Source organism: Falco rusticolus, chromosome 8 (assembly GCF_015220075.1).
Source record: "Falco rusticolus isolate bFalRus1 chromosome 8, bFalRus1.pri, whole genome shotgun sequence".
NCBI classification, from domain to species: Eukaryota; Metazoa; Chordata; class Aves; order Falconiformes; family Falconidae; genus Falco; species Falco rusticolus.
This window is the reverse complement of record NC_051194.1, coordinates 33,288,493-33,310,180: the sequence shown is the minus strand read 5'-3', so window position 1 is coordinate 33,310,180 and position 21,688 is coordinate 33,288,493. Positions and strand designations below refer to the sequence as shown.

Genomic DNA, 21,688 nt, shown 5'->3' with positions numbered 1-21,688 from the left:
AGTGAAGTGATTGCGTGCAGATGACTGTAATCTGCTAGAAATAAGAAGATCTGTTGGAACATCAGGGGAGAATTGCTCTTTTTTTCCCAGTATATCCCTGTGCATGGTCCATTCCATTTTTAAAATACTCTGACTGAAACTGACTTAACAATGGAGGATAAGAAATGTAAACACTTCTTTAAATCAAGGAAGGATAGACTATTAACATCTTAGTAGGAACTTTTTAACTATATTTACAGGTTATAGTAAATTTTTAGCACATCAGTCAGGTCTATCTGGCCTTAAAATAGAAGTTGTAATTCAAGACAAGGCAGGCGGATGTCTGGTACATCTGTCAGAGCTTTATTAAGCTTAAGATTTATCTGCCTATATCTAGATGAGGCAAATTCTTCTGATTATGATCTGAAAGTGTGTTACTGGACTCAAATTATTTTCAGGAACTTTTCACAGCAATTTTATTCTGATTATTGAGTAATGTTAACTTATGCTCCATGTAACATGCTTACCTTGGCTTATTTCAGATGAACTACCTTATCATTGAAGAAAATGTGGACAACGATCCCTGCAAGTTTTCTCTAATGAGCCGGGAAACATCAGAGAGAGTCATTTTACAGGCAGCTAATCCAGAAATTCAACAAGCTTGGGTACAGGACATCAACCAGGTCCTGGACACACAAAGAGATTTCCTAAATGGTATGTACATGGTCTTTGCTTTATTTCCCAAACTGTGACACTAAATGGGATTTAGAATCTTTGTGTCACTGTTTCCTCTGTGAGAAAAACAATCCAGCAACTTCTTCTCGTAAGGGAAATCCCAAGTAGGAAACTAGAGCCCATTCTGCCTGTCATTAAGCACTGGGTCAAGTGGTATCCAGAGAGTACATGGGAACGAGTCCTCATAATTTACAGGTGGTCTTTGAAAAGAGACCACCTCAGTGCCACCGTACAGAGCTCTCTGCCCTGCACGCCAGGTCTGCCTGGTGGGAAGGTGAAGAATGGGAGGAGGGCTGGGCAAGCCTGATGGGAACTGCTGTGTGGCCCTGGAGCCCACCGTCAGAAGCTGCTAGAGCCCCATCTTGCATTAAAGACAGCAGGTCATTCTGGCCTGGCTTCATTAGCAGCATCTTGTGGACTGTTTTTGGCAGCCTACCACTCCCAGCTTAAATAGGTGGTGGGTCCCCGTGCAATTGCCGTGCATACATCAGTCAGGTTCATATTCAGGTCTCAGGTTCCTCCACCAGTGACGTGCCTTTGGTAGTACTTTTGTGCAAGATCCTTTTAAAATGCTGGGTTTTCCAGGTCTGTGTCACCTAGTACTTTCCATTCTACAGGGAGATTTTAAATCTAATCCCTTTCCCGGACAATGTCGAAGCCAGGTTGCCATTCTATCTACTCAGTAGCTCCCACTTACTCAGAGCAAGGCTTATCCCCAGGAACCTCCTATTCAACGTCACCATGTACTACAAGCTAAGGACACAAGGTGGGACGAAGGCTGCCTCACCATCAATGCCCTTACAGGTCCACACTCTGCAGGGCAACAGCTGCCTTCAACAAAAACACAAGAGGGCAAGGAAACATCTGCCCCTGGTTTTCCTAGGAACCATGGGAGCTGTGCATGAACACTTGCCTTTCCAAAATGTCAGCTTTCCTTTAGGACTAGATTTGAGGTGGTTAGAAATAATATTTTAAAGTAAAGCTGTGTTTCTAAAAAAAAAAAAAACCCACAAAAAAAACCCCAAAAACCAAAAAGAAACACACATGATAAACAGAAATGTGTATTTTGAAAATACAGAGGAATCAAGTGCAGTTAACAATTTTAGCTTGTTCTTGCTCATGACTGAATGAGGGAAAGAGGAGGAACCTAGGCTAGAGCAAAAATCTAAAAATAGTATCTATTTTGTTTGTTTGGAAGCAACAAAATGGAATCATTACTTTGGATGCTTCCAAAATTGTTTTGCACTCTTCATTTCAAAACAACTTTTTTTAATGGAGCTTATATTAGAAAAAAAGCTCTATATTTTAAGAACTTAATACTATGTTCAATAATGAAACTTATTTGCTTGAATCAAAGCATTTTGGTTTGGCACAATCTGTTAGCTTTTTTGATTTTCAGGTTTTGGTGTTCGATTTTGTGGATTTTTTTGTTGCAAAATCTGAAAAGGCCCTTTCAGTTCGCATAAAAACAGAGATTCCCTTTCCTTCAACATGGAGGGTTTTAAAATTTTCATTCACCTTAGTCTGAAAACAATGGCTGAGCTGAGAAGGGAAGTGTTTCACCTGTGCTTCCAAAATTTGATACTGGAATAGAAAGGGCCTCGTTACCACCACTGTAAAATGATTCCTTAAATACACTGGTGAGATGAGCTGTCTCAGCTTCTCCAGTCTGACCAGTTAGTACCAAAAGTTGTGGCTTTTGTATTGTTGCAATTGGCTTTGAATGAGGGATTACCGGAACAAAAATAAGTTCCACTAATGGTTAGCTACAGAATTTTTTTTAAAATGTGAGAATTCCACAGACACTACTGCAGGGGATTCCTGTCCCTTCCACGTCTTTCTTACTTGTTGTTCTATGTTTGATATATTCACTCTTATCCTCCCAGAGCTTACTGCCCCGTGAGCCCCTTTTTCTATTGAAGCATCTTCATAGCCCCTATTTATCCTATCTGCTGTGAGGCCAGCAAGGAATTTGGTGGGTTAGGAACATAATCGTCAGTATCTCTAAAGCTAGAAGTAAAAATAGATTTATATTAAAACACAGGCTTAAGGATTTACCTTAAACCTATAAATAAGATCCAAGAAAATGATATTGTATCCAGCAGAGCCTGTGCAGTCCAGAACAATTTAAGTGGCTTTTAATATGTAATCTTATTGAGGCTGACTAAGCTTTAAATACGTTCTTTAGCTTTGTGTTTCATTAAAGCAGATGTTTTCTGTCTTTAAAATCATATTAAATCCACACTGAGCCAATGCTGCATAAACTTAATAACAAAATATTCCCTGTGAGTTCTTGCCCAAGCTGTCTCTGATTTTCTGTCTTCAACAGGGAAGCCCTAAAGTATACAGGGCTGTGTACAAAGTGTAGTATTTGCATCCACAGTTCATAAATGTAAAACTTGGGGCAATTACACTGTAGTATTTAAGCCTTTCATGCTTTTCCTCAGAAAAGCAAAAGCTGCTAAGCTTGAGAAACAGACTGTGCACCAAATGATTTGCTATAGTGACTGTTCTTTTGTTTTCTTTTAAGAAGCAAGCTGTAAAGAAAATATGTCACTGATGGATATATTTCATAAGTAAAATGCCATCAATCTATACCTTTTCATCATATTTTGTGGGGGTCTAGAGAAAGAGATAGCATGCAAGTACAGGGACGCTGATTTTTGCCAGAAGCTCGTAATAATACGAGCAGATGTTGAACAAGGGGCTGGAAGCCAGGCATGGCTGTGATAGTTAATGGTGGAATTAGTAGTCACAAGTGGACACTCAACTAAATACCCTTTAAAAACACTGAGAAGGATAGATGGTTTCAAGATAGATTGATAAGCATCCAGATCTTACTGCTAAAGATCTTGCAGCCTAATCTACAGCATATACTAGAGAAACGTCACTGTCATTATCAAAATCATTGTCAAAGCTCTCCCCAACCTTCCTTCTCCTCTGTGCCTGATCTTCATCAGGACCAAACCATTTTCAGCTGCAGCTGAGGTAAGCGAGTACAACTGGTGGTCACTGTGGCATAAATAGGAAGCATAGGAAGCACTTCTGTGACAAGGGACACTGCGTAGGTTTTGGAGCCAAGTAGTCTTCCAGATTGCTACACAGGTCTGTGTTTGTATCCTTTTGGAAAAAATAGCGATCTGGCATCCTCCTTGATTTTTTAAATTATTTTTTAATTACTCTCTTGTTCTTTAGTATCAAGTGATTTCTTGTTGGAGCAGTCCTGCCTTTCTATGGAAAGGGAATGCTGGAGAGTATGCTGTGTGGCGCTGAGCCTTTCTGTTTTTCTTTCCTTTTCCTCTTGTTGGGAAAGACATTCCTTCTGTTGTGGTTCCCTTGTTGGGCTGATGCTGTGACATTATGTCCTGTCTGCCTCTTGCTAGACTAGTCTCTCTGCATTCCAGTAGGTTTAGTCTGGTGCACGTACACAGTATTAACTGACTATAAATCATGCATTAAAGCCTCATGACATGCGAAAAACCAAACCCATAGGTCTGCGGATGGTAGTCTGAGCCTAGCAAATCTGTTCCTTTCCCACTCACTGGGGGTCCTAGCCCTGATCCTTTCTCCTCCAAACGTAAAAAATTCTTTATTTCTTTACCATCTGGCATTTTTATCCTTCCTTTTCCCAGTGTAAGCTCTCTCCATGACTATGAAACATACACTCTCACAAGCAGACTTTTTTTTAAGGCCTATGAAGCTTTTTAGTGTTGCTTGTGGGTGTTTTCTGGAGAGGTCTGGAGTGCTGGGATTAATGTCTTGATGCCATCTGTACTTCCTCACTTGCTGGTCATTTCCAGCAGTTGCCCTGAACCAAAATAGTCAATATAGAAAGCACGTGGAGAACCAAGTTGCTGTGCATCATGTCTGAAGAATATTTAGTGGTCACACTCTCTTGGGAATACACAAATGAGACTTAGGGGTCTTGACCTGTGTGTTCTGATGATAGCAAAATTCACTGTAAATAAGCTGTGCATCTCATTCAAGCTTTCATTTATTCTGACTACAGGATGTGATTAATTTGTGCCGTTTCAAAGAAAATGATTGCAACTATGTGTGCTACAAGTGGCAAATATTTTAACCCACTCTGTTGATTAGAGAAGCTGTTCTCCGCAGCAGCATGGAGTGCTGTGTTCAGTTCACATGCAGTACAATGTAACATGCTTGTGTCCTGTCCAGCCATGAACGTGCCCTGTGCTTCCAGGGGTGGCATCTGCTGTTCCTGTTTGATTTGCAGCTTACGTGTCTGTTCCAGCTGAATCCCCCCCACGCGCTCTCTGCAGCCCTTTGCAATGTCATTGAAAGCATATAGCTAATTCTTGTCCTCTTTTGCAGCGCTACAGTCTCCCATAGAGTACCAACGCAAAGAAAGTAGCTCAGCAGTGCTGAGGCCCCAGACCAGTAGGGTCCCTCAGCCCAACAGCAGACCCTATTCTTCTGTTCCAGTAGGGTCTGAGAAGTCTTTGAAGGCTACAAGCCGTAACCCATCTCTCCCACCCCTGAAGATATCTACCTCCAACGGCAGTACAGGGTATGAACACTCACAGCCCGGAGACAAGTATGAACAAAGCAAGGTACTGCGCTCATCTGATAAAACATGATCTCATAGCCCATTTCTTATACCACAGGTGATCTGTGAAGTTAGTTTTACTTATGCTAACCAGGTCAACAGGAATCAACATATTGAAGCAGTGGTGTAAAATGTGATTGGCATTAAACAGAGACTGCAAAAGCTCTGGCATCTAGACGGGTGGCACTTCAGCTGGGAAATGGAGACAGAGCCTGGAGAGAGGATCGCAGTGGGTTTTGGGCCACTGTGTTTGCAGACCCAGTGAACTGAATATTCCTTTGCAGTACTAGCAGCAGCAATATTCAGGCTTCTATAATATCCGTTAACCACCCATTCCTCAGGAGGTCTGCTCTGGTATAGAAGAGTTTAGACCTTTTCCCGTGCAACAGCTCACAGGGTGCCAGCTGAAGGTTACAATTTGGGTGCGTGTTCACTGTGCACAAAACACCAGAATCAGCAACCATCAGCCAGCAGTGTTTGGACCCCACTGCTGGCTGCAGTTGACCAAAGCCACTTTACAGTGTGCCGTGTATTTAAGATCATGAGATGTGTGAGTATTCATTCCGCTTCTAATGTTGAGCCTTTGTTGGTCTTTCCCCCTGTATGGCTCAGCACGGATGGTTCATCTGTAAGACCATACAAATGAGAACATGGCAGGGGCACCATCGCTGGCAGCTGTGAGATCTAAGACGACATAGGAGGCTGGTTTGCATCAGATTAGTGCTGCCTTTCAGATCCTTAAAATCCTTTTCTATCAACGTGAACTTTAAGTATTTTGTGCCTTTCTCTCTGGTACAGTTAGGCTTGACATGAAGCAGTGGGATTGCTGCCAGCAAAGGCAGGTTCCTCAGCGCCGCCTGCTCACAGGTTTCTGTTGTGTCCATTTTCAGACTGATTTGGGAGGGTGCAATGGGACCTCTTCCATGGTGGTGATTAAAGATTACTATGCACTGAAGGAGGATGAGATCTGTGTGAATCAAGGAGAGGTGGTTCAGGTCCTTGCTATCAACCAGCAGAACATGTTCCTGGTTTACCAGCCTGCAAGCGACCACTCTCCAGCCGCTGAAGGATGGATCCCCGGCAGTATCTTGGCTCCCCTTACTAAATCCACTACAGATAATAGCGACGGAAGCATCAAGTAAGTGCCATGTTGGCTTCGCTGGGAGCACTGTGTGGATTTTTTGAGGAAAAAAAAAAAATAAATAAAAAGAAACAAACCCAAATGGTAGGGAACTCCTGCTGGTTTTTATCTACAGTGCCATTGGAACAAGCTGAATGGTCAATCCGCAGCATCGGGCAGCCATGGTGGATAGCTCGGGTTTTGCTTATTTTCATTTTGTGGGGTTTTGTTTATACTTTGGAGAAAAATAAAACCATAGACAGTTAAAGATATGTTTTATGTTCCACCATTTTACACCAACATGGACGTGCTTGGACTGGACTTATATTTATGTTGTATTAAGTTACTAATCTATATATTGGTTATAACAGGATATAGCAAAAAAAAAAAAAAAAAAAACCAAAAAAAAAAACCACAAAAACATCCAGGCCCCATGTTGGACTGAGGTTCACTTCTCGTGGAGGAGAGATTTTGTTGTCTGTGGCAATTTCCTTGTACAGCTTGTATCTTTTTTTTATTTTGTTTTCTTTTGTTTGGTTTTTTTTCTGTTTGCAGTAACTTTTGTAATATATTTTTTTGGTTTGCAAGACCCCCATCCAAGTACATTCCTGTATAAAGTATTTTGCACTATTTAAAAAAAAAAGAAAAAAAAAGAAAAAAAAAAGGAAAAGAAACAAACTCACATTGATGAAGTCAGGTTGTGCAATATAATGGATAGTCGCAATGTTCATCATTGTACCTGTAATGTAACTAATTTTAAATGTACTATTTTAAATATGTAAAATAAATTTTCACCATGAGCATGTTTTAATGAGGTAAAAGAACTAGTATGACCCTTTTTTGGTTTGGGTTGGTTTGGGGGTTTTTTGTTGGTTTTTTTTTGTTGTTGTTTATAACTTTTTGTTGCTTATTTAACAAATGTGTGGATATATATATTTTTCTTTTCTGATTTTTAGAAATTTGTCAGTCTGAAATGACTAATGCAAGAAAGTGGTTTTTTGGTATTAAATACAGAAGGTACAACCCTCTTTTCAGTAATACCTGTGCTTTCTTTTAACATCTAAAATGACTAGATGGTAATGCATGACGTATGCCACAAATTGTTACCTTACATGAGTACCTCGAGGCGCAGAATTAAACACAAGGAAAGATTCTGTGACGGATTCACTAAAAATAATAATTTGACCTCTGCTGGAGTTTCAGTTAAGATAAATGATGACTTTACCTGTCAGTCAGTAATGAATGCTACTGTAAATTGCATGTTAAGCCAAAGGAATTGCTTAGCACATCTTTTGCACATCTACCACGGTCATTCCTGGGTTCCTCTCTAACCACAATATGCAACCACGTGCTCTTAGGTTTATCCGTGGCACCAGGCTCCTGGTGAAGACTGATTTCATGGCAGCTGTACAGTCAAATTCTACATCAAATTATGTGGTCGGATGAATTGTGGCCAGGAAGGTGTAACAAAATCAAAAGACACGTGCATTGCACTTCTCTCTTTCTCACTGCAGTAAGATTTAAAGTCTCGTATCATGTTTTCAGACTCAAACAGCTAAAACAACCCTGAAATCAAAAAGATGCTTGAACAACTGAAGTCCTGTGGGTAAAAACTGACCTGGAGCTGGTGTTATCTTCAGCCCTGTCTAGTCTGCCAGATCATATTGAATAATTAATATAAGTAATAAAAGAGTTTCTTCTGTTGACAAATACTGTACACAAAATATGTGGTCGATCCAGTAGTGTTGGCACCATGTATTATTCACTGATAACTCAGGGAGTCCATCAGCCACATCCTTGAGTCTTACCATATCTTAAAGGAAAACTTAACAGTCCTGAAGTGTTGGATAACTTCCCCTGCTCTGCATATCTCGTTTGGACCTCCTCCAGAAATGCCCAAATATCAGACAGCACTTATCTGTCTGGCTGAGACGTGCAGGGTGCTCTGGTGCTCCTTGTGCTCAAACATGACCGCACATGCCAGCTGTTTGCAGTGGAGACGCTAATCCTGTTGTGAAAACAGTTGATACGACCCAGTTCAGTCTTGTGTCAGTGGCAGACAGCTGTTGGGAGGCCATTAGTTTACTTTTTTTTTTTTTTTTTTTAATTTGAGCTATTATACAGCTTCCATCAGGTGCTGAAGTAGAACCCAAAAATGCTTAGGAATCAGCCACAGTGTTCATGGGGGAGCGTCGTCTGTGCGGGGCATCCTTTGAGTCCTACCTTGCTAACATACTGCGTTTTATTGGCATCGCAGGTGATCGTTGGATTACATGCAACTTGCTTTGTAAAATGTGTCAAGGTACTGTAGACATGACATGTGCCAAACATTGGGCTTAAACATGCAAATCAAATTTGCATGACTTAAAGGTGGGCAGATGCATTGAACCTGGATCCCAGCTCATCACACTGCTGTTTTGGTAGCTTTCTGCTTTGGACAACATACCCCTTCCCAAATCCCCCCCAACCTGTCCACTATTTAAACCAAATTAAATCCATATTAAGATGTTTTGGTTTTTTCTTAATTTATGTCTGCTTTGATATGCAATTTCTGTTGTCAACACAGCATTGCTCTTACAAGGGGTGACATGTTCTGTTGTTTTTTTCCAAGAGTAGAGATCATAGGAGCAGTAATGAGGGGTGAAAAATGTACCAGGAATTGTGCCTGCTGTGGTGCTAACCACAAACCTTGGAGTGACTGATGTTCTCTAATCAGACTGGCAAAATCAAATGGGGAATTCTTGGTCCTGAGGGTCACAGCAGAGCTTGTCGTTCTAGGAGATGACTTATCTCTTGGAAAGTTAATGACGTAGTTCCTATTTGTTGGGCTATTCATGTTCTGAGCAACATGTAGGGAGCAACACCTTGAATTTCTTAAATTTTTAAAATTTGCTCTACTGAGTAATCTATTAATGTATTTACATTTGTTCCACCGCTTTTAACCAACAAGACCAAGGACCAAATTGGCCTTTTAACTGTAGCAAAAACAAAATAAATTTCTATTTGTGGCAATGCAAAACAAAGTCCCTGAAACCAGATGTCCAAGTTCTAGTTGCCTGCTTCCATCATGGACATTTTTTTCCTGCTCCATGCATTTAAACAGCAAGTGTGGCACAACATCTGCTTTGCAGAACCGTTTGGTTTGGTTTTTAACTTCAACTCTCATTGCTCAGTTTGAGATAGGCGTATTGCCGGTGGCTTTCACCTTCTAGGGAATCGCAGTAATCGCAAATGTGGATGCTGGTTCCCCTTTCCAAATCCTTCCTTCCTGCTATGATTTGCTGTTTGATTGCTGCGTTTTTTGGTACAACAGGAAGTCATGTTCATGGCATACCCTGCGCATGAGAAAGCGGGCGGAAAAGGAGAGCAGTGGCAAAAATGAAGCCAATGGGCCACGTAAATCCAAGGATATTCTGGGGAACAAAGTCTCTGTTAAAGTGAGTAAGGCCATCTGAAAGCTGTGTGCTGCTCTCCTGCTTCCCATCCTTTTCACCCCCTATAGCATCCTCTCCTGAGAGAGGGAGGGGGTGGCAATTTTGGGTTTGGTTTTGGTTTGGTTTGGTTTGGGGTTTTTTCCACTTTAGTTATCCTTTTTTTTTTTTTTTTTTCCTTTTTTTTGTAGTATCCATTTTAGCAGGACTTTTGCATGCAAGATAAAATGCAGCCTTTGTTTTTAGTTTTCTTTTTCCTGGCATCCTACATGCAAGTAAGTAATCTTCATTAAAAGAGCAACTATATAGATGGTTAAATAACTGTTCTTAAAATTGTGACAGTAGTGATTTACTGACCTCTGACCTAGCCCAATCTGCAGCTCCACCAGAGCAGCTGCAGTGGTGAGAAAGCCACTGGGTGAACCAGTGGCCTCACTGAGGTCGATGAGTTTTCTTTAGGCCAATATTTCACCAGATCTTAAGGTAATGGGTTCTCAACCTTGAGATGGTTAAGGTCTTTGGATTGGGGAGATGGTCTCAATGACCTTTTACTTTCCATGTGACCAGATAGGGCAGAGATGCTGACTCTGTCTCACCAGGAGAGGGTCTCGTGTGTGTCTGTGTGCGTGTGTGTGTGTCTGTCTCTCTCTCTCTGAGATCTCCCAGTATGGAAAAGGTTGAGAACTGTGGGGTTAAGCTCCATCTTCTGCTCGGGGTGCCTGACCGCTGTGCTCCAATTCAGAGGATCCATCCCTAAAAACCGACCATGAGGCCTGCTCAGGACTAATCTGGGGCTTTCCCTCCCAACAGAGGCAAGCAAACACTCGTGATTTTGACACAACCAAAGCCCGGCCTTGGTTCAGGAGAGCACTTGAGCATGTCCTTTGGATCCACCCCTCTCCAGGAGAGCCCATGATTAAGTGTTTTCCTTTGCAGAGGCTTTCCGTCTTGTAAGCCTAGTGGAATAGCCATGGCATGTGCAAAGGGAGGAGCCCTGCGGCGGCACCCCGGGCGCCCCCGCACCCCCCGCGCAGCCGCCCTGCACCCTGCAGCCCGCCGGCCGAGGGCTGGGCGCGGGGAAGCCATTGCTCCAGCATGGTGGCCACAGTTCTTCCTCCTGTTGCTTCCTCGCTGTTTTTACTACCTGAACGACCTACAGAATCACTGCTGCTTCTTTGACAAAAGCATGTCTTTGCCTTTGCTCCCCTTGTTTTGTTGTCGGCTTGTTTTCTGTTGGTTTTTTGAGAGCATTTTCCGTACTGTTACCCATCTCCATGCTGCTCACAACTCCTGTGCTGTTCTGCCCTGTCTAACCAATCTCTCCTCTAATCTCTTGTTCTCTTTCTTCCTCTCCATGCTGCCAAACAAGGAGACAAACAGCTCAGAGGAATCAGAGTGTGATGACCTTGACCCCAATACTAGCATGGAGGTAGAGACAATCATCCTTGTGATTTTGTTTTTCTTTTTCCCAAGAACATGTGCCCATTTTGAAATGTCTTTGCTGAAAGGGGAGCTGGCGGGTCTGTATCACTTGTGGACATATGTGCCACTTCAGTGTGATTCACACAAAGCACCAACTCTGGTTTTGCCAAGTGCTGAACTGGAGTTTGGGCTGCCTTTGTGGTGGGAGCAGTGGAGGAAGCTGAGGAACAAGCTTCTGCTGAGCTGGAGGCTCACGTAGCCACCCTCAGCCACTGTTTCCCACCTGGGACCTTGTTCAGTGAAACAATAATGCATGCATGTCAACCGCTGATAAACCCAGCAGCTTTCTGTATTAAACCCCCACCCTCGCCCTGGCGATATGTGCTGAGCTGCTAGTCAGGCTTGTGTTACAAATCACTGGAGCAAGCGTGGTTGCACCACAGCTAGTGCTTTAAATTGTCTCAGAGGTCAGAAAAGGCAACATTTCTTTTTTCTCCTAGCAGAGTGGGAAATTGCATTTCTATAAAGGTACTGAAGGAGAATGGTAAAACTGGTTGTATGAACGTGCCTGTATCACAGACAAGGCTGATGCAGACAGGTGGACCCAAATGATGATGTGTTACACTACTATTTTTTTCCCAATGTGGAACCACCGCTTCTAGTGGAGTGACAGAGACATGCCTTGCTGAGAGAGCCCAAAGGAGCTTACAATCATAAAAAGTTACATGTCTGGTTCTGCTCCATTAATATCTCGCAGGACCCATTTTTTCCTGCCCATAGTGACCACACCAAGCATTTGTGTACGTGGTACCAAGGTTGAAAGAGCTTCCTACTGGAACAGGCGAGGACAAGATTCAGAGAGACACAAGTGATTTGGTGGAGATGACAGAGCAGGTCATTGAAGAACAGGGATATCTGTGTCCTAGGAGATCTCCGGGATGCTGTTAGCCAGGCTGCACTATAAATATCCCACAAAAGACAGCTGATCTTCCTCCTGAAGGGGAAAAAAAGGAGGGAGAAGTGCAGTGAGATGCACCACCTCAGCTATTAACCTGAAGGCTCTCTTCTATTTTAATTGTGTTGGCACAAGTAAACACATCTTTGAGAAGGGGATGTGTACTAAAAGAAAGCTTTGGGCCCAGCTGGCATCCTGGAGACTGAATGGTCCTTGTGACTAAAGACGCATTATTCTCAGGAGCGTGTTTGCATTTTCAAAGAGCATTTTGACAATCACAGGTAACAACTAGAAGTGTATGTATTTGTTGCAAGGCGGTGCTCAGTTACTGCACTTAAGTCTGTGTAAGCTTTAGATACTGAAAATTGCCCTGTGGTGTGAAAAAGGTGGCTGAGATGCCCGTGTGTTGTACAGAGCTGGGTGAGAATCACCATGCTTTTTGCAGAGAATTTCTGTGTTTTGACTTTGCCTAACAGGAAAACCAGACGTTTTAAAATTGTCAGTGGAAGGTATCCGAGTCCTCACACTGTCGACATTTCTAGTTAGTTCTAACATTCTCCACATGGGCCTTTTCGTTTGTTTGATTTGGGGTTTTTTACCATGGTAGCCTGCCTTTCTGAAGTTCAGGAGGTAAGAGCCTTTCTATTTAAACCAAAAGACACTAATGTGAGGTCTTAGCAATGGTATGAATCTGCTGTTGGGGGAGTGACTATGTGCTTGGTATGTAACTTGATTTACACTCAGAAACCTCATTCTGCATCTCCCAGGTCACTTACTGGAGATGACACTGCGCTGCACTGTGGTCCCCAGGAGCCACAGTGTTCCACATGGCTTGGAAAGCTCAAGCCTGCTTCTCAGCAAAGCTCTTCAGGGCTGAGCATATGTTTAAAATGGCAGAGGGAGAGAAAATAAGACTGCAGTTGTGGGGGTGACTTACTAAGCTCACGCTGCCCTGCTTGGTGCAGTACAGCCCTGGCTTTGTGCTGATTTTTGTACATCTGCAGCCTGGAGTGAATGTGGTCAGCTCGCTGGTCTGGCTAAGAAATGCTGGGGGGAAGGGATTGCTGATACACAGTGTAAACTAAAGAAAATCATCCAGAGGGAGCAGAGCAAGGGCGGGCTCATAAAATGCTCGTGAAGCCCTAGAAGAGGCCATGGAGAAGTCTAGTCTGTAAAGGTCTGGGGTATTCACTTACTGGGAACCACAGTTGTTCTCCCTTTCCCTTCATTATGAGTGTTTTGATGACCCTTTTCAAACGTGTTATGAGGAATGAGCTCTATTAAGGCCTTGGAGCTGAAGCCTTCTCATTAAAACAGAGGCAAGGCAAGGCACTTCCATGGCCAGAGCCTGGTTCAGGGCTTCATTGGTCTTCCGGGTGTTGTGTTGTAGGCTCCAATAATTGTTGAACAGTGCTGCCCCTCCGCCTCAACCTGTGTGTGCAGTCAAAATCAGCATCTCACCCAGTTCTCCTTTCCCTACTCGACGTGGTCCATCCCAGTGGAGCCACTGGAAAGTTCCCTGGGGACATGGAGCCAGCGTGACTGGCTGCCTGAGGGCAGGGGAGACCTTGTCCTCACACCTGGCTCAGCTCATGATGGATTTTATAGACACTGGGGTGCTGGTAGGAGAGCTGTGTCCTGGCTGTCAACATTCAGAGGTGCATGAGGCCCTACTTGTGTCGTTAAGGCGGAGTTGTGTGTGGCTGTTATTACAGCCAGGTAATAACAGGGTGAGTCACTTGGCTTCACTTATAGGACTGTCACCTCGACATCCCTCTTCCTTCCATCGTGCAAGAGAACATGCACCAGCACTAGAACAGACGCAGCAGTCTCTAAATGCAAAGCAGACATATTAATTACTTGGAAATATCAGTGCAATTTACCTCCAGCCTACTCACTGCACAAGAAGTCAGTAAGCTGTTCGTAGTGTCCATGAGGTCCCACAGCTATCGTGGTCTTTCAAATCTAGCTTTGCCTGCTATTTATAAAATACCCCATATCTGTTCAGTCCATTTCAGATTTCTAAAGCACTTTGCCTTTGTTTCAAGGGGAAACATAGACAGGAGGAAATGTGGAGTACACATATAGCGTTGTATGTGTAAACTGGTGACTGTTTAAAAGAGTTTTAAAATGTTTAGATTTTAATGTTTAAAATGCCATTACTGTGGTTTTGCTCACACAGGGACATGCTGGCCCTGGGGAACTTTCCATTCATTGTAACTTTGACTAGATATAGTATCACTTGGTGGGTTTTTCTTTTTTCATTGTTTATTAATACGTAAGGAAAGTACATAAGGATGGAAATGAAATTTGGGGGTTCTTCCCCTATTTTTCTGCTTTGCACTGTTGTTTCACAAAACAGAAGGTGAAAACTCACTTGTTAGGCATGTAAGTGTAGGAGCAGGCACTTAAGGAGCATGTGTAACCACGTGAGGGATGGGAGTAACCTATATTTAACAGAGATCGGAGACTCCCTTTCCACATGTCTGTAGCTAATTGCATAGGGACAGGCAACTCCACTTCTGGGAAGAAGGTGTTTGCCCTTGTGAATCAGTAAATATCCACACCCAAGTCTGGGGTCCTGGACAATGACACAACTAATTGTCGTACAATTCTGTGTTGTAACATCTCATGGGGTTTTAATATGGCTGAAGTGGTTATAAGTCAACTGTGCAGATCCCATCGGGCTCCTCTCTTGTCTAAGCGAATGTCCTTCCAGCAGTCAGAAGACCTGACTGAGCTAAACCTCCCTAAATTCAGCAGCAGCTCTGCCAGGCTTTGGGGCGGACCTCACATGTAGGGATCTGACGTGGCTGCAGATGCCTTGTTTTGCACAGTGTGACTCCAACTGCAGTGTGTTACAAGTAATCCTGACCAACACACAACTATCGCTGAGAGCCTCGTGTCTGTTCCAGTTTCTTAGCTGTGCAAAGGAGAGATGAAGTCCAGGCCCACCCTGAGCCAGTGGAAGTGCCATCATTAGATTAGTGAGCTGGGCTATTGCCAAGGTATGTAAGTTGGGCTTTGTAATGGTTTTTTTTTTTTTCAGTTATGACATTTTAGCATGTTAAGAGCTACTCAGAGACACTTAGAGCAAGATAAGCACTAGGAAACATCCTGTGGGGAAGAATATTGTGTTAGAATCCCCGCAGTGCAAGCGGTGGAGTAAGTCATGGTTTGGTGGGTACAGCACTGGCTCCACGTCAACATTCAGCTCAGGCCAAGAATTCCCAAGTGCTTCAGGCAAATGCCTTGAGCTGTCCACCTCCAGAGCAGATCTAACACACTGTCTTGGCAAGGTCCCGTACCACCCTAGTAAGAAAGCCTTTCTTGGCCTGTTCCTACAGTATGAACAAGTGCAAGCCTGAGAACTTCCTGTGTTTCTCTGGAATGGCCTCCATGGGCAACACTGCCCTGAGTGACCAGGGATTGCCAAGACTGACCAGGAAGGTGGCTCATCAGGTGTGACGTAGCCTGAGCTGGCAGCGCAGGTGTGGTAGTTTAGCTTTCTGGAAAAGAAAGAAGTGACCTACTTCATCTGCAGGAAGGAGATACAGTGCTACAACACAGTGCCCGCAGTACCAGAGACATCCCACAGCTGTAGCTGTTGATGACCGCCAGCCATTAGGGCCTTGCAGCAAGAGCATGGTGAGGGCAAGAGGACTTCTGCTTTGCACAGGTGCATGTACAATAGTCTGCATCCCTTGTGGCTTCTCCACCAGTCTCAAAGGCTGCTGAACCCATCCATGCTGGGTGCCAGAAGGTATCCCCCATCCCCACCAAAAGGCTGATGCTGTGGGACATTTCATCAGATAACATCCTCCCATTTTAAATCATCTTTTCCCTTTGGTAGCATTTATCCATGTGTAGCAGGATCCTTATTTGCTTCTTTTAACAAGAAATTTCTCCTGTTAATTTATTTATTTGGGGGGGGGGGGGGGGGGGGGGGGGGGGGGGGAGACTGGTGACACTGTGAGCTTTTCTCTGCAAAAGTCTCAAAGTAGAAGTTGACCTAGTCAGAGATGGATTGACAGACCTTTTCCTACAAGTTAGAGTTGGGTTAATTCCTCTGTAACTCATTTTTTTTCTGAGAATCATTAATCTTTTCTTCTCTTCTTTCCTTTTTTCTTTTCTTTCCTTTTCTTTCTTTACCTTTTCTTTTCTTTCCTCATTTCTTTTCTTTCCTTTTCTTCTCTTTTCTCTTTTCTCTTTTCTCTTTTCTCTTTTCTTTTTTCTTTTCTTTTCTCTTTTCTCTTTTCTCTTTTCTTCTCTTCTCTCCTCTTCTCTCTTCTCTCCTCTCTCTCTTCTCTTCTCTTCTCTTCTCTTCTCTTCTCTTCTCTTCTCTTCTCTTCTCTTCTCTTCTCTTCTCTTCTCTTCTCTTCTCTTCTCTTCTCTTCTCTTCTCTTCTCTTCTCTTTCTTTTCGTGTGAGGGAGCAAGGAACGTGCTTCTGACTCTGCTACCAGCACGTGCAAATGCGTCAATATTTGATTTTAACTCAGTGAACAAGAAGTGCCATGAGGTGTTTACAAAATGCTGAGCCGCTTGTCTTGGAGTGAACATGCCCTCTACTGTTTAGACAAAGCATGGGTTTTACTACAGAGGGCTTGGTTTGCAGCCTAACCTTATGCTTTAGGGGGAAAAAATTGACTCCTGTTCTTGCTGCACTCCCTTAAAATAGGACTGAAATGTGGCATTGGAAAATTCTGGGCATCCACTGGGACCTGCTGGGTGTTGCGTGTGTCTGGGCTGGGCTCAGGCCTCCTGCAGGGGGGTGGGTTAGGCACGGCGAGGACGTCTCTGCAACGGAGAAGCAAACCCTGGCCAAGGCAGCCGAGCTGCGCTTGCAGAGCATTTCAGGGCTGGCCCTTGGCACTGCGGAATGATTTCTCGTTCCCCACCAGACACAGCACGTGTGGACAGATGAAAGATAAGCTCTTGCTAAGAATTAGGGCGGTTGGAGTCACTTTGCAAGTGGACTGTGCCGCTACTGCTGCAGATGTATTTCTATCTTTATAATGTGAGCCTAGCAAACCAGGGAAAAAGTGGCCCAGTACTGCAGAATGCTGAGTTGCTGGATGCAGCAGCTATGCTGCTTTTCTAAAGCCTGTTACACCGAGTTACGCTGAAGTCATTTAGATCTAAGTCACTTAGATCCCTGCAGGTCCCCAAAGGCATTCAAGTACGCGCCTTGCATGCCTTTCTTGGTTTGAGACCCGAAGCAGCGCTGGCTGGAGGATGGAGAAGCAAGGTCTATTTCTGGGGTTTTTATTGAATAACCCTGACCCGTCCTCCCATATCTTTATGTCCTCCCCCTCCCCCTTCCCTCCAGCTCCCTGGCTTTGTGTTAGTCCCCACATCACTTGAGCAGAGGCCGTTTTGTGGTCTCTGCCTTTCTCACCCTCTGAGGTTTCCTCTTTCACCCATCACCGTACAGGGAACAGAAGCTCTCCTGGCCGCAGAGGGAGCGTTGTGAGTGTTCACCTACCCTGGACCAGGCTAGAGGTATTTCATCTATTGGAAAAAGTAAATCTATCTCACTTCAACTAAATTTATGTTCCTAGGAAAATAGAGCCAGCTGTGCTTCTTACCTGAGGAGCGACTGCATTGCCAGCCGGGTTTCATCCCTTAGGGTGTGTGTCTACCTGCTGTGGACTGATGGAAGATGGTGTGAGAAGGTTTTGCACTGGATAGTTCCATCCCTGTGAGTTTCTTTGCTGGCAGGCCAGCCTGGCAGCCACAGTGGTGCAGGTGGTGTTTGCTGGGATTTCTTCAGGGAGCCCTTCTCAGCGTGAGACCCCAGGCCACCTTCTCCCGCTCCTGGCTGCTGTGGCCGGGGTGCTCAGCTGAGGGCTGGGAGGTCCTCCTGCAAACTGCTACAGACTGCGCAGGGTCTCACGGCTCAGCCTTGTGTCGCTTTTCAGAAGACAAGTAAAACTCCACAAAAGCCACATAACCAGCAGGGTTTTTTCCCACCTGGTAATCTCAAAGCAGTGCAGAGCATTCCCAGAGGGAGTGATGCACAGAAGTCAGGGCTGCTGCATCAGCCCCGCAACCACCACCACTGCCCTTTGGCTTGTATGGGAGCACCCTACGGTGAGCAGGGGCTTAAAAAGGGGGGAAAACATGCTGGAGAGAGTGGTCTTTCACGTCCTTTTCTCAGAGGGAGAAGTCCCTTGGATTTGGAGCCCATTGTGTTGCCCATGTGAGCATCTCTGGCAGCATCATGTGCCACAGGTGCAGCATCCTGGCCCCCGAGCCTTGGTGGCTGCCAGGGAGCTGCATCCCCTGCCTGCAATCCCCTTCCAGTGTACGGCACCTCACTCTGCTTGCCAGCAGCCTGTCCCAGGCCCCTTGCTGGCAGGAATTTCTGCTCTTAGAGCAATGCAGCCTGATTTTTGACTCTTTGTAAAATCTCTGAGAAAAAGAGAATTGGGAGGAGCTACTTGCATGGATTTTAACAGCGTTTCCAGCTTTTTGCACACACCATCATTTTCAAGATGCTCTGGAAAGTGCTTGACAAATTTTTCCATAAGGGAAAACAGCCGTGGCACCAGCAGGAGGCTGTGTGGACAAGCGGTACATGAGCTCCTGTCCTCCGAGGGCTCTGCGGCCAGGCTCTGCAGACGTCCTCTCCACCCACAGGTATTAAAAACCTATTTGGCAAATGAAGAAGTCCCCTCCAAATCCTAGAAGAACTCCGTGGAGTCTGTCATCTCCTGCCATCCATCCTTAGCCTGGGAACCTGGCCGGCATGCAGAGAAAGGTAGCAAAGCCCCAGGGCCTGGGAGCGAACCTGGGAGCCAGCGGAGCTGGATTTGGCTGCAGACCTGGCTATGAATCTTTGCTTTCCTGTTTCTGCCCTTCTCACCCCACCATTTGACCTCCTCCTTCAATGCAGACCAAATCCCATTCCCTAATTAAGTGATGTATTAAATCACTTTGGTAGTACTTAAACATTCTCGTATGCAAACAGGCTTTTATTTTTGTCTAAACTTAAAGCAGGCAAAAGCTGCAACATGGCTTTGGGGGTGTTGTTGGGTAACATATTATTAATTAACAGGTGAAGCAAAGGAAATGTCAATTTTACCCATAGACTCTTTCAATATTATCTAGCAGTGGTAATTTTCTTTCTGATATTCTCATGGTGAGGCAAGGGGGAAAAAAATTGGTAAGACAATTATTATAAATGATTGTGCCTTGGAAGTCATTAGAAATGTAGCATTATTTATAGATATATCCATTACATTCATCATTGTAGCTGCCTGTTCTAATGGATCCTTTGGAGTTGTAAAATTAATATAGACTGTTAGGAGTGTTTCTTTCTCCTGATCTCTAATCCTACAGGGATGGAAATTGGCGAATAATAAAGGAATCTAGTGCATGCTGCAGTGAAGAATGGGGAGAGCTTAGGAGGGTAGATGTGTATTCCAGTTAAGCCAAAAACTACCGAAATGAAGATGTATGTGCAAATGAGCTGATGCCTGGGGTTACTCAGCTGATAAGTAGATGGGCTCACTGAGTGAAAAGTGGCAAGCAGTGGTTACCCACAGAGAAGCTTTTTCTTCCTTTGATGTGTTGTGTGAGCGATGCAATGTAATCACAAAGATCCACCTCTCCTTTTCCATCTGCACAGGTGGGAGAGATGTTCTTTATCCAGTGCCCTCTTGTGCCCCCATTTCTTCCTGCCTGTGGGATCCAGGGGACTGTATGTGGGTGCTGGACCCTGTGGAGCAGCAGTCACTGCCTCTGAGTCCCTTCAGCCTCTTGGAGGCTCCTGGGGTGGCTGGCCAGAGGTCCGTGTCCTTGTGTCAGTGCCTAGCTGCACCTTTCAGATGGGGCTTTGTGCATCGCAAGTGAAGCCTGGGCCAGGAGGTGCAGCCAGGAGGAAAACCTGACACAGGATCCAAAGAGCCTGGGTCACTCTATCACCCAGTCAGGGTCCTGCCCACTGAGCCAAGCCATGCCATCCCATTGCAGGGGTGGCATGCTCTCTTGCACCCACCCCAGTGGCAGAGATGCCCCAAACGTAGCTTTGAAAAATAAGAAGCCCTAATTAGAGTAGAAGTGCTCAGAGAGTCCTCTCCGGGATGTAGGCAGAGGCTGGCTCCTTCCAGGAGCTGAGAATGAGATGTTTGAAATCTCAGTGCTCTGGAGAGCATGTGAGAGTCCAAACCATCACACTTTTGGCCACCAGGTTGGCCTTTTGGACTGACTGGCTGCATGCTAGGGACTGAAACCTGCTTTGCCCACAAGCAGCAGCCCCTGCTTGTTTCTGGAATGCAGAGTATAAAGCACTAGTACTGACCAGTTGTTTCAGCTGGTACCATGAATGTTGTGTTCTCTGTGGATGTGTCCCAAAGGATCAAATTCTGCCTATTGCTAGGACAAAGGGTAACTCTCAGTCTCATATGGCACGGAATTTTGTTGATGTAAGGTATGTTTCTATGGGGAAAAAATGAACTACTGTGAGTGGCGAGTCCATGTTATGCCTGGTTCGTTTGGTCCTTCTGGTGGTGATAGGGGAAAGCAGACCCTGTGGTGTCAGTGCTGGCACCAGAGGTTTGCCTGGGGCTGTGAAGGACTGTGGAACCAGAATAAATCTGAATATGCTCAAGTGCTTCCTTGAATGGCACCCTGAGCCATTCATCTTGGAAAACTATTTATAAAGTCAAAGTGTAAATATAAATCTTGAAGAGGTATCTACATTAATTTTAATGGTTATTGCTTCTGCTTTGTGGCCTGGTTTCTGACCGTCTGCAAAAACTCCCATCAGCTTTGGCAGACCATGAATTAGGTCACTGCTTCATTGCTGTCTTCCAAAATAGCTCTGAAATAGATAGTAACAAAGATATTTAAGGCGAGATAAACCACACTGATGTCTATGTGCTTGATAGCAAATTATCAGTTTGAATTTGGATAACAAGGCCTTATGAGATTATTAAAATAGTTAATGAGGCTCCAGCGCCGGCAGCGGCTGCAGCGACACTACTATGTAGTGAGGATCGATTCTTCATGTAAGAACTTAGTCTTTGCTTTTCCCAACTTTGCTTCTGGGGTTACATGAGCAAATTGGCATATATAGGTCACAGACACACAGTAGCTTTTCAAGTCTCTGCTAGCTTGATCAATTAACTAGTTAGATAAAATAACTCTCAGTTATCCAAACCTAGTTTCAAGTTGGAAAGTTTCCAGCAGTCCAACGCAGTGAGTAAAATTTTACTCATTGTGATCGACTGAGAGTTCTTGCAGGACTGATACTTGCCAGTAGGCAAAAATAAGGCCATATTTGTGTTTTAGTGCTTTATCTTTTTTCCCTGAAGCTGAGCAGAAGTTACAAGACATCTTCCCAAAGCTGGTTAGTGGACAGAGTGCTGGTGAGATGCCGCAGGTGTGTGGTGACCACAGGTGCTGCATGAGCTCCACAGGGTCTGGAGCTGGGCACAAACCATCTCTGGGAAGAAGAGTTAATGTCTTG

General features: G+C 44.5%; 1 protein-coding gene across 9 annotated transcripts in view; it reads left to right on the top strand.

Moving 5' to 3' along the window:
* Positions 1-21,688, top strand: part of KALRN (kalirin RhoGEF kinase) — a 526,710-nt gene that overhangs the window by 486,714 nt on the left and 18,308 nt on the right. For 5 of the 9 annotated variants that reach the window (XM_037398612.1, XM_037398613.1, XM_037398615.1 and 2 more), the window contains 5 exons: positions 522-693; positions 5,050-5,288; positions 6,175-6,422; positions 9,718-9,841; positions 11,205-11,264. In XM_037398612.1, the coding sequence (XP_037254509.1) occupies positions 522-693; positions 5,050-5,288; positions 6,175-6,422; positions 9,718-9,841; positions 11,205-11,264 (843 nt within the window). Of the gene's footprint in view, positions 1-521; positions 694-5,049; positions 5,289-6,174; positions 6,423-9,717; positions 9,842-10,026; positions 10,111-11,204; positions 11,265-21,688 lie in introns of those variants that run through there. The other 4 variants (XR_005105960.1, XR_005105961.1, XM_037398618.1 and 1 more) reach the window with 4 other exon arrangements.